This window comes from Montipora foliosa, chromosome 1, assembly GCF_036669935.1.
Source record: "Montipora foliosa isolate CH-2021 chromosome 1, ASM3666993v2, whole genome shotgun sequence".
NCBI classification, from domain to species: Eukaryota; Metazoa; Cnidaria; class Anthozoa; order Scleractinia; family Acroporidae; genus Montipora; species Montipora foliosa.
The window spans coordinates 47,575,681-47,591,683 of record NC_090869.1 but is presented as its reverse complement, the minus strand read 5'-3'; the positions used below and the strand labels follow the sequence as shown (position 1 = coordinate 47,591,683).

At 39.0% G+C, this 16,003-nt stretch overlaps 1 protein-coding gene across 2 annotated transcripts in view; it reads left to right on the top strand.

The window, feature by feature from the left end:
- Positions 1 to 10,343: 10,343 nt before the first annotated feature.
- The window catches only part of LOC137999914 (uncharacterized), a 7,627-nt gene continuing 1,967 nt past the window's right edge, over positions 10,344 to 16,003 (top strand). Inside the window, exons 1-7 of one of the 2 annotated variants that reach the window (XM_068845904.1) lie at positions 10,344 to 10,637; positions 11,432 to 11,727; positions 12,474 to 12,602; positions 13,191 to 13,340; positions 13,540 to 13,575; positions 14,718 to 14,747; positions 15,613 to 15,747. In XM_068845904.1, the coding sequence (XP_068702005.1) occupies positions 11,466 to 11,727; positions 12,474 to 12,602; positions 13,191 to 13,340; positions 13,540 to 13,575; positions 14,718 to 14,747; positions 15,613 to 15,747 (742 nt within the window). In that variant the 5' untranslated portion in view covers positions 10,344 to 10,637; positions 11,432 to 11,465. Of the gene's footprint in view, positions 10,818 to 11,431; positions 11,728 to 12,473; positions 12,603 to 13,190; positions 13,341 to 13,539; positions 13,576 to 14,717; positions 14,748 to 15,612; positions 15,748 to 16,003 lie in introns of both variants that reach the window. The other variant, XM_068845895.1, reaches the window with a different exon arrangement.

Below are 16,003 nucleotides of genomic sequence, written 5' to 3'. Positions count from 1 at the left end.
AGGTTACCCATTCTCACCAATCACCTCATTACGAGGGATGCCATAGGCAGCCACGTCAGTAATGTATGCAGTTTAGTCTTTCTTTTTTTAATTTTTCATTGTTGTCACAAATGTGCACATCCCAGGGATGGTAGATTACCCGCTCGATAAAAATGCGGTATGATACAACCGCAACCATCGCGCTTCCAACTCTGGCCACGCGCCCCGGGAGCGAATAAGTTCTCACTGAGCTATCGAAGCAACTTTGATCACTTAAAGAGGCTAGGTCACGCAATTTTAGGCATTTTCAGCACTGATCGAATGTTCATAGAATTAACTAAAATATCAAAATAACTGTTCAAAACTATAGAAGAACTCTAACAAAACACAGGGAAGCCAAGAAGGGACATGGATGGACAAAACTGGAGAGGATTGAAATGGATTGAGTTTGGGTAAATTTGAAAAACATCAGGCCAACCGTTTTCCAAATTTATATCAGTCTATATCAAAATGTCATTTACAAAGCTTGAAAATCATTCTCAGTTGTTATGTGGCCGTGATTTTGCAAATGAAAGACTCTTGCTCTGCCAATATGACGTTTAGAGCTCGTAATTAACAAAATTAAACAAAATTACCTAAAATAGCGTGACCTAGCCCCTTTAATGGTTTGCTGTATCTTATTTATCTTCTTCCTAGTCACAAATGTGCCCCACAGGTATTAAATTAAGTCCCGCTTGGGAAGTCCAATTGATCTGTTTTTCTTGCGAACCAGTTTGTACAGTCGCTCGAAAACATTTTGCGGATCGAACCACAGTGTTCAATAATTTGGCCATTGTGTCAAACAATTTGTGAATCGAGCCAGTGTGTTCAATTGTGCCAAGCTTATCAATAGAGTGTTTTCACATGACGCCATCAAATTGTAAAATCAAAGCTGTGAGACTCATGTAACAGGATTGAAATACATTGCCCTTGGCTAGACATAAGTGACGGTGGCAAAGGGGTTTCCGTGACGCGTTATAGCATCAAAATTATTAGATCTCCGCCGCTCTACCGACTGAGCTACAAGGTCAGACGGGAGCAGGCCGTGGGAACTGAAGATGTTAAAGTCACGGCAATTAACATGTACAAGTACAAGGAAAGGTTACGTTTATACAAACGTTGGCCGTGTAGCACTTATTTTAAACAGAATTAACTGAAGAGAGTGTAGTGTAACGTGAAGTGCTAGATTTCTATCCCATATGAACCCCTAATAATATAGTTAGCCCTAGTAATATAGTCTTGGCAAAACCGTCCGTAATATTACTCATTCGCGCAAAAGAGACAAACAAAAGAAAGAACAAGCAAAGCAGCAAACCTTAAATCTTTAAGAGTAGCATTATTTTGGGCGCCTCAACTAAAATCTTGCAAAGTCCAGCATATAAAGGGCTACTATCTAAGGGCAAAATACTGTGGGCCCATTTGAGGACACCATGTGCCACACTAACAGCTGATACCGTCTTCTCATCTAACAAGTGCGATAAATACAAGTTCTGTTTTCTTTCGCTTCGCTCAGCCGAATAGAAAACATTTCTATTATATGCATAGAAGAGACAAGTAACAAACAAATAGTGGAGGAAGCCGCCAGCAATGGTCGAGTTTATTTCCAAAACACTGAGCCGGGGACACACAGGATACAGGTTACAAGCCAAGGAATATAAGAAAAAAATCATACGCTATTTGAAACGACAATAAAAAATTGTAAGGAAAAAACAGTCTCGAGTAAACTGGTCGGCGTCAAGTGGTGTGACATTCACGAGGAGTGGTATATAAAGGCCTAATTATCCCAATGGGAATTAATACCAAGCAACCTAATTTATGATTTTTTTGGGGAGGGTGTTTTTTTTTCAAACCCACCGACCGACCCAATATCAGGAAACGTATTCGACATTAAAGGAAAAAAAAAAGGGGGGATGGCCTTAAACGTAGGTAAATGTTCCTTCAGTTTCTTTCTAAAATCATTGAGCGAGGTAGCATATTTTACTGACTTCGGGAGTCCATGTTTCCATAACTTGGCCCCAAGAAAGTTTAATGCTCGGTCACCTCGCAGCTCTTACAAGGTCTCACCTGGTTGGAGACCACCCTTGAGGTTTACCAAAAGAACAAATAACAGAAACAATGGACCCTAGGCCTAAATCAAAAGGGCCATTTGTTTCTGTTACCCTAGGCCTAAAACAAAAGGGCCATTGTTTCTGTCATTTGTTCTTTTGTTAAACCTCAAGGGTGGTCTCCAATCAGCTGAGACCTTGTAGGAGCTGCGAGGCTACCGTGGGTAATGCTCGTTGTCCTGCGGTTGATCTGCACTTAAACAGGGAAGGTTTTCTGAAACCTTTGAGGAAGGTGTTCTGGGGCGTTGTTACATATAGTCTCTTCCTCTTCCAGACTTATCTAGGAAGATCGAAGAGACTCGCAGGGTAAGTAAGCGACACGGGATGCCAGAAATCGTGCGCTCGGATAACTGCCCCCAGTACGACTCAGCAGAATCCTCCAAATTCGCTAGAGACTGGGAGTTCAAACATGTCACGAGCAGCCCCCTCTACGCACAGTCTAACAGGGAAGCAGAAAGAGCGGTGCAAACTGCGAAGAACCTGCTACAGAAGGAAAAAGACCCTGCCAAAGCTCTTCTGGCCTATCGATCCACACCGCTGCAAGGTGGAAAGACACCTTCCGAGTTACTGTTTGGCCGGCAGATAGAGGAATGAAGACAGGAGGAGAGTGAACGGAAGATAAAACAGAAACAGAACTACGACTTGCGACACAGAGTCAAGGAATTGGTTCCCTTCCAGCCAGGCGAGCGTGTATGGATTCATGACGAAAACAGACCAGCTACAGTCAAGAACCGTGCGCAGGCTAACAAGCCACGATCTTACCTGATAGAGGCCTCCGGCAGTATCTTGAGGAGGAACCGGTCCGCTCTTCAACCATATGCTGACGAGTCGTTGAGCAGCGACAAAAAGCCGTCGACCAGCGACGACAAGCCGTTCCACCAGGAGGACAGACCAGCTGCGCTAGAACCAGCCGTTATACCGGAGGACTCTGTCATGCGTATGCGTTCGGGACGACTGATCAAGCCTCCCCAAAGACTTGACTTGTAGTCCAATATCACCTGATAGAGACAAACGGAGAAACATTGTGTATTATTACTTTTTTTGCTAGTCTTCTTTCAAAATGTTTCAGTTCACTTTTTTTTTTTAATTTTTGCAATAAGAATATTAATCATTTAGTAGAATACTTAGAAAGGGAGATGTGGTGTTAATCATTTACTAGTAACGCATTGTAACCTTATAGGGGAATTGATTAAAAAGGACATGATTCATTCTGATCTACAATATGGCTCACGTGGTTCTCTATTAGAGTAATTGTACAGTACTGAAAGAGATGTTAACGCCAGTGAATGAAATGAACAGATTATATTTTCTTTATTGGCTCGGGTAGACGAGAGCCAGTGGTAAAGCATCCGAACTAGTAGTAATCGGAAGGTCTTATGTTTGACTCCTGCAATTGAATTTGTTCTCCCAACACGATGGCATGTTGCGATGTATCCCCGAGTCACCCTTCGACTGAAAATAAATCTCTTCAAAGGGTCTACAGTTAATCAATGATACGCAAATAAATTATCCTGTATTTTGAAGTTAATAATATACATGAAAAAATTACTCGATTCTGATTGGCTGAGAGCAGTGCAGTTAAAGTGTAACACGGTGCAAAAATTGTAATACCAGGTGCAAATTACACATCGAAATTCTAGATTATGATTGGCTGATAAACAATAGGGTTTGGTCAGAACCAATCAAATCTTTTGTTTTCAAATCAAGCGGCGCCCTGGATCGCGCAATTTATGGCGCAATCTTTCACTGATCTGAACTTTTTCATGTACAGGTAAATCCCCAGGATGCCCAGACTCGGAGGGTAAAAAATTATAAAGATTTGTATTATTATTGGGAATCTCGATAACAAACTGAAAAAGATATTTACACACAAAATTTCTCAATAAAAAAGCCGTACTTTATTGTCCTGGTGATTTTGTCGCTTTTTGTGTGGTTGTTTGGTTATTACTGGGTTGCCTTATAAGGCAAACCCAGTCGAGGTCTACGTTTAGTTTGTTTGTTTCCTTTTTTTTTTTTTTTTTTTCGTTTTTTTTTTTTTTTTTTTCCGTGTCGGTAAAAGTCTTGCCTGTCACTCCCCTGGTAAGTAGTGTCTTTGTGTATAGAGCCTTCTGCGCGTATTTTCTTAGGATCGAGAGGGTAGTGGAACTGCGTAGATTTCTCTTGTGGACACAGTAGAATCATTAACTTAGCCTGCAATGGCGTCGAAAGTCATGCAACGCGAATGGCGTTTTAGTGGATCCTTAAACAAAATATACCCTTATGGAGCTCAATAATGGAAAGTCAGTTGGATAAACTAGGCATGAATCTCAAAAGCGACGAGTACTGGACTTCGACAACAATCTATCGCCCGTCGAGACGAAATCAAAGTGAGCAGTATTTACCTGAAGTACATGGTAATTTGACACAATTGAGTTTCTTGTCTTCACGCACGCACTCAAATAGGAAGAGGTTTTCGCCTCTAAGAGCAAATATGTTGTTTGTTTCAATAAAATTTTCGCTGGAAAAGGATTCTGTGGTATTTTCTGCCTTTGTGAATTATAATATCATGTAGTGTATTGAATTTTCGAGCTTAAGGTTCAAATGTGATATGGGAGAAGTTTTTTAGTATTGCTCTGTAAGCAGGAAGGGTTCACAGGCCTGTTGGAAGCGTGCTTGAGTTTCAACAAAATGAGCCCCAAAATCAGTGAAAACTTGTGACGCAGATGAATAATAAAGTAGCTGCTATTTCCAAAATGATGGAATTACCTGGTGATAAATCACGTCGTACACGTCTTGGAGAGTAAATTTTGACTTTGCATAAACAAGAGTTGGGCGATTGTGATCTTTGTTTTGACTTCGCTCATTTCATTGTCAAACTTTATCACACTTGACAGAAAAAGAAACTTACAAAAACCCGGTATCTTGGGCATATGAATTACGGGGTGGTGACTTCTTTGCCTAAAAGCAAGTCACTTAACGAAACTGTCCTTTTTCAAACAACAACAAGGATTCAAACAGCTTCAATTCTTACAGAGTTCGATAAAACATGCGGTGGGGCAACCAAAGCGATGGGAGCTGTGTTGGGGTTTCAGTGTGAAAGTACAAACGGCTACTAACACTCTTATAACTCTTTTTTCATTATTATTTTACTAACCCACAGTCTGCAGTCTGCATTTTACCCTGAGTCTGCATTTTATCCCTGGTCTGCAGTCTGCAGTCTGCGTTTTACACTGACCGGTTATTTGAGTGGTTTTTGGCAACAGAGGTTAATTATTCGTAATGCGATCGCTTCCGTTGCCGTTAGCAATGGGTCGCAAATTTGACACTTTTATCGCATTATCACATTACGCATTGAACCACGTTATCTATTATTCCTAAAAATCTAAAAATATTCGTGCCTTATCAGTTTTCGGTCGAATTTATGTCCAAGAAGGCAGATAAATTGCAGAAAATATTAGTTTTGCATCCAAAAATTCGTAATCAACGCTAAAATGACCAAATTTTGCCTAGAAAACATATTTTACTGTTATTTTTCTTAAATTTTTTCGTTCAACTTTCGCTTTTATAAAATGTTTCAGTTTTCTGTAAATAAGTTATATGCTGTTGGAAAGCTTATTTTCTTAGCTTTAAAATGATGTATTTTTTCCCCCTAACTTAAATATTTTTTGAGAAAAAAAAAACATTTTTTGGCGATGGCTGATTTACCGCGGTTTTCTCGCGGTTGGGAAAGAAGGAAGAAGAGTTAGGCCAGTAGCCAGGTTTTTAACCTCAGAAAAGGATCTGTTTCGTCGTACGAACGTGTGAGGACCTGTTAATTACCTTTTGGTTAGTTTTTGCAAGCCGGGGCTGCACGTACCACAGGCAACCCAGTGTACCCTCACGGAGGGTCTAGTTTAAGGACGTTCTCGCTAATTGTTTGTGCGCAACGTTTACTGCGCAGGTAACGCGACTGTAATATGTCACGCATTACTTCAAGCATCAGTTAAGGTCTTATGGCGACAAAAACGCCGTGGAAAATTTTCCAGGTCGGCTAAAGAATGGCTCATTTATTTCCAATTCATCATGAAACGTTAAAGAGAAAGGACCGGGAGGCTGGAAAGGGTCGCTAATCGAGTTGTGGTGAAAGTTTTGAAAACTTAAGAAAGGTTAGTTTTAGTCAGCCACGTCGCATAAATTTATTGAGTTTGGTTTTTTAAAATGTTTTTTGTTACGTTATGAACTTATTAGTTCATTTTGAAGTTCTTTTCCTTTACTTTCATGAAAATAGAGCGGACCTATGAGGAAACAGCCAGATATTATATTTCACAAAAACCACACTCCAGAAGATGAGAAAGACGGCAATGGAGAGATACAATACAAAACACTAACCAAATTAAGAAAACCCCTGCTTGAAACTTAGTTGCTATGCTCGAGAAATTGTTTTTTTGGCAAAAACTTTCATCGATCGATCCTTTCTTGGGTTCCAGTCCTTCCCCGAAAGATCACGCAAAATCGTGACGACCTAAATTTTCTAAGAGCTTCGCAACATCACATCGATTTTACTCGTTTAGATCATCGATGACTTCTATTTTTTAAGACACGAATCACTTGCTCTTCTTACAATCTACAAAATCTGAAAAAAATAACAATATCAGAAGTTATCTTTTTTAAAATTTTTGTTTCCTTGTCTCCTGAGTTCCGGAGGTAGTTACAATGGGTAGTGCTTGCGAAAACGCTCGTTGAGGATTAACTCATTTCGTTCAACTACCTCGAAAATACTCTTCTGTTTACGACATCCCCAGTAGCATGTAATTATCTAAAAAACCCACTCCTATATTTCTATGCACAGAAACCTTCACTCTAACATATTACTTTTATGATTTTCGGCGGATGAGTGGATGAGGCTACATCTCGTCATGATGACTAGGGCATTTTTCCCTTGTCTTTTTCTCCGAAACAAAGTCGGTGAACTTCCAATTTGTTTTCATTTTTGGAATAAGTAATTTATGACGTAACTTCAGGCGAGAAATGAAACAAATTTCAATGTGGGAAGATTTTCGATTTTCTCAACTTCCCGGGTTGTCACTCGTACATAAATAATAAATTTATTTATGTACGAGTGACAACTCGGTAAGTATATATAAATATCTTTTTTCAGTTTGTTATCGAGATTCCCATACAAATCCTTATAATCTTTTCCCTCCAAGTCTGGGCGCCTGTGGTATATCATTAATAAGTAATCACATGATTTTTCTCGTGCAATTTTGAATAAATAATAAGTACTTGTCAATTTTTTCAAAGACGACAAATTGCACTCGCCCAATTTTGGTCGTCTTTGAAAAAATTTACTCGCGCTTATTTATTCCCAATTGCACTCGAAATCACGTGATTACCTATACTAATTGTGTTAACCTCACAAACAGATGTATTTTCTGGTGGTCTTTCATTGTTTTCAGTGTAAAATATTATTTTTCCTCGAAAAGAAGTGGGAAGAAGTATCAATGGATTTACGACACGTCGTTGTCCACACCCTTTCCTTTTCAACAAACATTGCTAAATAGATGGCGGCTCCTGAAAAGCTACTGAGAACGCAGGTCGCATCCTAATTTCCTTGTTCGGGCTCTGATCTTTTTTTCAATAATATCGTCCTTTTCCCGGTGCCAAGCAAATTACTTTCCTATCCTTCCCACCGGTGCATTACACTCTTAACATCTTAAAATGCTCTTAAATATTAAATTGAATGGTTCATTAGCAGGAAGTTCTGGCCGGCTATCAGTACGAATTCCGGTCCCCACCTCCATTATTTTGTCAGGATTGCTGTTGCCGCGATTAATAGTCTCTTAGAGCCTCGGTGACGTAAGAAAAATTCCACTGAGTCACGTCCTTTCGCCCACGGCTGAATTTCAGTAAAACTGTCCTCAAAGCCGGACAGAGCTCAACTAAGCTAGTAAAATGCGACTTGAAACTTTTGCATTATGAGGAACGTCGTCTTCGATCGGTGTTTCTTAATTCCTCGAAATTTCTTATACCCGGCTACTCGACAATTTCAGAGAGAGAATACGGAGAGATTCTACATCTATTTCCTAGTTTTTCAAAAGACAACGAGACACTGTCTAAATTAAATTTGTTGCAATAACCAAAATTTTTGCCGATATTTATGAAAACTGAATATCGAGAATAGAGTTTAACTGGTACTGATTAATTGAACGCTTATCACCTGGTCTTGTAAACCACCGGCAAGCAAGTGGAGTAATTTGAGTCTCTATTGTTTCTGATAATCATACAGAGTTCCCTCTGCCGGTCTCTTCACTGAAGCGCAATTGGACAGCTTGTACCCCCGAGCAAAAGATAACATTAAAATAGCATCAATTAAAGAGAGGACTGAGTAACTGCAGGAATACCCGGCCACTGATATCATTGTGTTCTTGTGGCGGCATCCGAAAGAGAGCATATATTGGTAACTGATTCATTCCTGTGAAACCTTCTGAAAGACATCGGCAGGAAGCAATAGAAATTCAGTCTTGTGAATTCGTATTGATTAAGACCAGGCGGTGTTTCGGGTTCACGTCCTCCCGAACCGTGGTCACCTCCACTCCACCCTTTTTAAATGTCCATACAGCTGTTTCAGGAAAGGTTGTCCAAAAGAAGTGTAAGAGAGTTTTCGACAATGCCGAAAGGCAGTATGGGAGATAATCAATAAAATAAATTCAATTTTGTAGTGAACGCCCTGAATCAAAGATGCCACGACCGGTCCTGTGAAGACCTATGGTGGCGAGCTATTTGGATGAAAAAGTTATTAGGATACAGCGTTGATGAAGTGGCAGTTCGCACAGGCTCATGTTGAAGCTCACTCTCGCTATCACGCTACTAAAACAAGGCCACAAACAAAAGGGTTCATTAGCAAGAACCCGGATGGCTCTTCACGGGCGCCACGATTTTTGGTACATTTCTGCGACTTTCTCTGCAAACATGACATAAAATAAGTAAGGTTAAAGTCGTCAGAATCATGCTCTCTGGTCTCTGTGAATCCTAACCCTTGTTACTAATTCATGGCCTGGATATGAATTTTGAAAGCCACTCATATCTCAATGTCAGTAACATAGTGTCAGCATGTATTTCTAGGTGACGTTTTCGATAGCGCTGCTGTCATTTTTTCGTTGACTGAAACTGACAGTTTACGATAATGCCTTTCGGCATTCTCTATTTTCGAATTCCCCATAATACACTTTGTTTGCCCCCCAAATTTTGCATAAACCATTGTTTTCAAATGCTCTTGGGAATATGCAGTGTCCCCAAGACATTTGAAAACAACGGTTTATGCAAAATTTCGGGGGCAAACAAAGTGTATTATCAGGGGAATTCGCAAATAGAGAATTCTCGCCCACGCTTTTATGCTTCTTTTGGGCAACCTTTCTCGAAACAGCTGTATGCACATTGACCTTATGAACACCGATATGTTTGAAGTAACTTTAGAATGGATCCAAAATCCCACCCATTTCGAATAATTTACCAGAAAACTTGGCGGTACGGGGTCGGAAATGAGAATAACGTGTAGGCAGGGACTCTAACTTGATGTGGCAGGGAGTTCGATACTCCGTATGTTTTCCTCATGTTGTAATTTTATCGTGCGCAGTCGACCCACAACCTGTAAGCTTAAAAAAAAAAACGTGCTTAATTTAACCATAGCCACTACAAAACTACACTTTTCCGTAATTAATGTTGCCATAAGCAAGTCGAATCACGTAACCCGCAATTCCAGAATTCAGAGTTGAATTCACAACCGTGTACGAAATTTCGAGACAGATACGAAATTTCCGGCAACGTGTAAAAATTTTTAATCTATTTCGCGGACATAAGTATGAAAAGCTTTAAAAAATGTGACTGCAAATTTATTCCACCCAAATGCCCTAATGATTAACTTATTGTAATTTCTTTTTACAGGTAATTCATAAAACGCTCTAAATAGAATTCTGTTGTTATTTTTTATCGTGACGTCCGTAGTCCCGCGGGCCTACCGAGTTCATGGTTTATTGGAGATTAGCGAAACTGAAAAACACTGCAGATACAGAAAATCTTTAGGCACCTTGGCATACAAGAGGGCAAATTATGCTAAAGACAAAATAAATTCTTACAACAAATCTCTCATTTTGCTGCAAAAGACATGTTGGGCCTATATATGACGTCATCAACGTAGGGTGTGTTAATTAACCACCGTCACCAAGCAGCATTGTTTGGAAGTAGATATTTGGGTTGTTTGCAATGGACCATTTCCGAGTTGTTGTTTGTCTCGGTTTCGAAATGAGTCTTAATGCTCAACTATTGAAAGGGAAATGAGTTTGAGTGCAAAGAATGTATACGCAACTCATTTCCATTTGAATGGCTGTGCATCAGGACTCGCTTTGAAACTGAGGCATGCACCAACTTGTCTTACTTTTTGTGTTGCTATGTTGGTCATTTAATAGAATTAACCGTGTGCGGCATACTGGCCCCATCGTTGGGAGGTTTGTTTCGCTGCGACGTCACTTCCTCGCGTCACCTGATATTCAAAGCTGAAAGGTGCATCTAATAATTTCAATACTACGGTGTTATCGCTCTGTTCGACATAAGCATTTTGTGGACTTATTTCTTATAATTTATATATGACATGTTCAGAGCTGTGTTGTATCTGTCGCTCTTGTTTACGGTGACTGTTGGTGAAATATTACCTTCGATTTTGTGGAATCCAAGTAACCCACTGTGAGTACTAAAGCATACATTCACCATCTTTACCCAAACATCAATTTCCTCTTTTAAGAAGCTTGCCGACAGCTTTATCGCTAACTTGTAAACAGCAGTTGTTATTGTGTAATGGATAAACAAAATGCCCGTGTTCATGCCTTTGCAAATCTTTGATCAGGACAAAAATTGGCCCAGGTGTTAAAAATATTACAATTTCAAATAACGTAAACTTGAGAGTGTAAAGAAAGATCTCAGTTGTATTAAGAGTTAGCATCGTTCCTAAAAGGGCATCGTCGAATTCCAACCTAGTTGAAGTACGTACGGTAACTAACGAAGCTTATAACGAATTGCACATCTCCATTTCATACAAAAAGAAAAGGGCTAAACTTCAAAACTCTGTGTCTCGATCTCTTTAGAAAAAAAAATCAAAATTAGTAAACGTGTACATGTATTTTGACAAATGCAATCGAGTGTCGGGTCATTTACAAAATCAATAACTCGTCAACAATGATAAACAAAGTAGCGCAATATTTAGCCTGAGCACGATATTGACGTTGGTCTTAAATAGTGGCACACTGCCCAAAGTTTTAGTCGATTTTAGTTTGAAGACTGACTTCTTTTCTATGTTTTAGCTTTGATCTCCTCGTCAATTCATCAAGAAATGTGATGCCATCGGACCAGTTGCCAATTCTGTGCCCCACACCTTATCAGTATCCCGTAAAGATGAACAACTTTTATTCAAGAGACCGCCTTTTTGAAAACCTGTTTCTTGTGGATAAGGCAGGCTTTGACGGCTGCAATGCTACCATGGGTCAAAAAATATTAGATTGCAAAGATCCAGTCAATATTATTCAGACAACTCTTGTCTTTCAACCTGCTAGTGCTTCAGGTCCCTCATTTAAACAAGGAAAAGAATATTACTTTATAAGTAAGTAGCCAGCTATTATTGTGCTACTTTGATTTCTTTTTTTGTGAACAAATTTTTGGCATTATATTGCAATCATAAGGAAACCCGCCTCTTTCTAAATCAGAATTATTCGAAGTAAAACTACTTTTAAAACATAAATTGGATGGACTTATAGGGGGTTCAGTTTAGTCAGTAAATCTGGAGAGATCAAATGTAACCTGCGATCAGGCGTACTTTTCTTTAGACAGGGGGGAAAAGGTACACCTGATACAATTTCTTAACGAATCGTCTGCTGCCCACCTGTCAAGGGTGATGTTATCATGTGTCATGCTATAAATGTGAACCAATCAAATTTTACCAGGAATTACCTGCATGTTTCGATTCTGGGAAAGATGCAACAAAAACAAAAATATAACTCTAGCTGGAATGTCTGCGAAGTTAGACTTTATCCATACAATCAAAGCTATTTCTGCAAATCCTGCTTGACAGTTGGATGAAAGGTTAAACTGGGGAATAACCAAATCATGATTCAGGAACATATGGTTACTATTAAATGGCTAGCTTGCTCTTGTCTTCATTGAAATCTGTGGCAAAATGGCAAGATATCCCAGATGGCACCCACAAAGAAAACATAACACTAAAAAGCTCAAAGTGAATGAGTTTATTACAATAATGCAACCTGTACGTGTAAGTCAGAGGAAGGTGTGTCTGCATTTTATCACACTAAATGGTAAGGCATTGATCAGCTATTGTTTCCTGATATTCAGATACTGCATCAGGATTAGAGGACTCATTACGTAACGTTGTAGGAGGGCGATGTGGGGCTGGGAAGATGAAGCTGAAAATATATGTTTGCAAGGGAGCAAGTGACTCAAAGTGCAAGGATGGAAACAATGGTTAGTTTTGTTCAATTAAATTGATTGATTAGTTGTTTCCAGTAAATAGCTAGTACATTACTCTGTTACCAATCAATGTTAGGATTTTTAACATCATGTAAAGTGGAACCTGGAATTTAATATTTCTTACCATCAATGCTTCCTCTATCTCCACCTTCTTTCTTTTTTTCTGTTCTCTCTGGAAATGTACATTAAGTTATATTTGAGATAATTATGCAAAGAGCTTGCCCTGATAATGTCTTTGTCAATTTCATCTGCAGAGAGGCAGGGCAGCTGGCACAGTGGTGAAAGCACTTGCCTCCCACAAATGTGGCCCAGCTGGGTTCAATTCCCAGACTTGGCATCATGTGGGTTGAGTTTGATGGTTCTCTATTTTGGTATGGGAGGTTTCTCTCCGGGTATTCTCCTCTCCTCAAAAACCAATAACTTTTCATTGATTTATTTGATTTCACTTAAATTACAGTAATAATTACTGTAATTTAACTCAAATCAAATTGTTGGATTTCTAAGTAGAATGTCATCTGTTAGTGGCACAGTCAGTGCTAAAAGACTTGACACTTAAATAGAGTTCATTATCATTATCTGCAGTGGTTCATGGTGGTTGGTCGGACTGGAGTCAATGCAAAGATGGCCTTCAGACTCGTTCCTGTGACAGCCCAAGTCGAGCCAATGGTGGCATACCTTGTATTGGTGATTCAGTAAGACAGTGTGCAACAAAAGCATCTCAAACAAAGGAAGGTATGGAAATACTGTAACTAGACAAAGCAAACCTGAGTCAGAGAGATGGATGTACGCAAGTTTCATGTTGATACATGTAACTCTTAAAGTGTACAACTAATTCACATATGTTTTACTACTTTTTAAATGACTGAGGATTCTTGATGTTGTACACTGTTTACTCCATGACTAATATTGTGTGTAATCTATTAACTTGTAGCTAACTCCATCTCAGAATCTACTACTGCTCAGTCAGGTAAGTTTTATTTAAGTATTAAAAGGCCCTCCTTTAACCGGCAGGCTTTTCGACTGTTTGTTTTTGTTATGCAAATTTACATTGCTTATTGTGGCGATCTGATTGCTGAATTTCAGCTTTGGCAGGATTTTCACACACTGTATATGAAAATTTTGTTCCACAGCTCGCAATGCCTGCAGGGTGAACATGGGCCTTTGATAATTACTCCTTTTAGTATCTGTACCACGGAGCAGCATTTCTTGTGGTAACTCTGTCAGTCTGGCTCAGAGAATTCTCCTTTAAGTACAGTCCATTGTGATGTGACATAATTATTATGAATTATTAGGAATTAGTATAATTACATAGGTGATTATTGAAAATTATCTGCACTGATTGGTTGCACTTGACAGAGGTGATTAGTATGTGATAATCAATGTACTGTAGGCATTTTTTTTCCAAAATGGCCCGAGCCGTTTTTGTTGAGGTGACAGACAAAGGAATTAATTATTTTAAAGAAAATGCACCTATGTAATAAAACAATTATTGTTTTAGTATACATATGCAAAGATGTAAACAATAATTAATTTCTTCATCTGTCACCTCAACAAAACAGCTTTAGTATATACATTAACCTTGCCGTCAGCAAATAATTGTTAAATACTGCTACAGTTATTAATGGTTTGGCAGTACATGACTGGAAATGAGACATGCTTCTAGTAATGGACAAGGCCCTTAACAACACTTTTCACAATGTCATCTTAATCAATGTCATGTTGTGTCTTATACCCCATTCACGCCAACAAGACATGTTTAATTAACCTGGGTTTAACAAAATAAAAATCAGTCAAAGAAGAATGTAGGACTGGCTGTAGCATGAGGTTCAGGTGACTTTCAATACATGCTTTGATCTGTGCTAAATTTGCTGTTGACAAAAATTAGTATTTACGATTTAAAAGAAAAGGCTTTGAGACCATGTTTAACTAAACATCTTCAAAACATGGTGGAGGTTAATATTTGGTTACCTTAAAACTGAAAATGAGCCCACATTAAGAACACAGTGTACATGTAGGCGACCTGTAGCTTACGGATACTAGTACCATTCATCAAAGTTGGATGTTGATTCATTTATGAATACAGTTAAGTATTATTATATCATTGCACAGGGCCTCCATCAGGAGACAGAAGAACTGGAGGTATGTTTTGCAATGAACTGAGATTAACAATGTATTAGGTACATCGCTGTTTTAAAAAAGAAAATTATTAGGATGTTTTCATATGGAAACCATTCATAAGTCTGCTTACGAGCCAAGAACCCCAAAACGCCGGAGCTTATCCCCGGTTTGCATAGCATGAAGCGACTCTAGAGGAGTATTTCTACTCCCCCCTGGATGGGATGCTAGTCCATTGCAGGGCTACCCCCAGCATTAAATTCACTGGTACCCATTTATACACCTGGGTGGGGAGAGGCATTGTGACAGTAAAGTGTCTTGGCCAAGGACACAACACAGTATCCCCAGCCATAGCCCCAACTTGGACCACTCCCTCCGGAGTTGAACACACTAACCATGAGGCCACCGCACCTCCTACAAAAACCATTTATACTGGCCTGCAAATCTAGTCACATTCTTAATATTCCCTAACAAGAAAAGAAACCAAGACTATTTTCTTGTTTGGCAAAGCTGCATGCATTCTTACCCAAGTCCAAAATAACCATCAGCTGGAGTGAATTGTTTCATGAGCTCTCCAATGAAAAGTCACAACACTTTTAGCAAATTCTAGTACATTTATATACTGGTAATAAAATAAGCAGAGTAATACATTTACACTTTTTTGAGTTTCCATCATTTTTCATGGAGAGACTCACTCAGAATAGACGTTTGGAAACACATACAGTGTACCAGATTTAAAACTACACTCTTGCTTCAAACTTGCATTTTCACTGTCATGTGGCCTCAGTCTAACAACAGACAGCTCCCTACACAGAAAGCTTGTTCATGTGGTTTTTACTGTACAGCATGTGACCAACTGATTATTTTTATTATTACATGTATTATTTAGATAACTTGTTGGAAAATGAAGTGCACATGAGCAAAGTGCTTTTTATTGGAATCTGTCTCATTGTTTTGGTTGCTGGTTTGGCTGTTGGTGCTGTGTTGATGCTTTTTTTCCAGCGGCATAATCAGAAACATCAAAGTAAGTGTTTTTTAAAGTTCATTTTCCTTCTTTTATGAAACAAGGAAGTGACGAGTAATTATACTTGGTAAAAATTCCACACTATCTTGCCAATGTCATGTTACCTCTAACCAATAGCAGAGGTTGTTTAAAATTCTATGGACTGAGCTACAAGGCATGACTAGTGTAAGCTTATCTTAAAAGATGAAGATGTAACCAATTTTATATTTATGTACATGTAGTTGCAATTTAATGTAGACCGAATTTGATGGTTTAC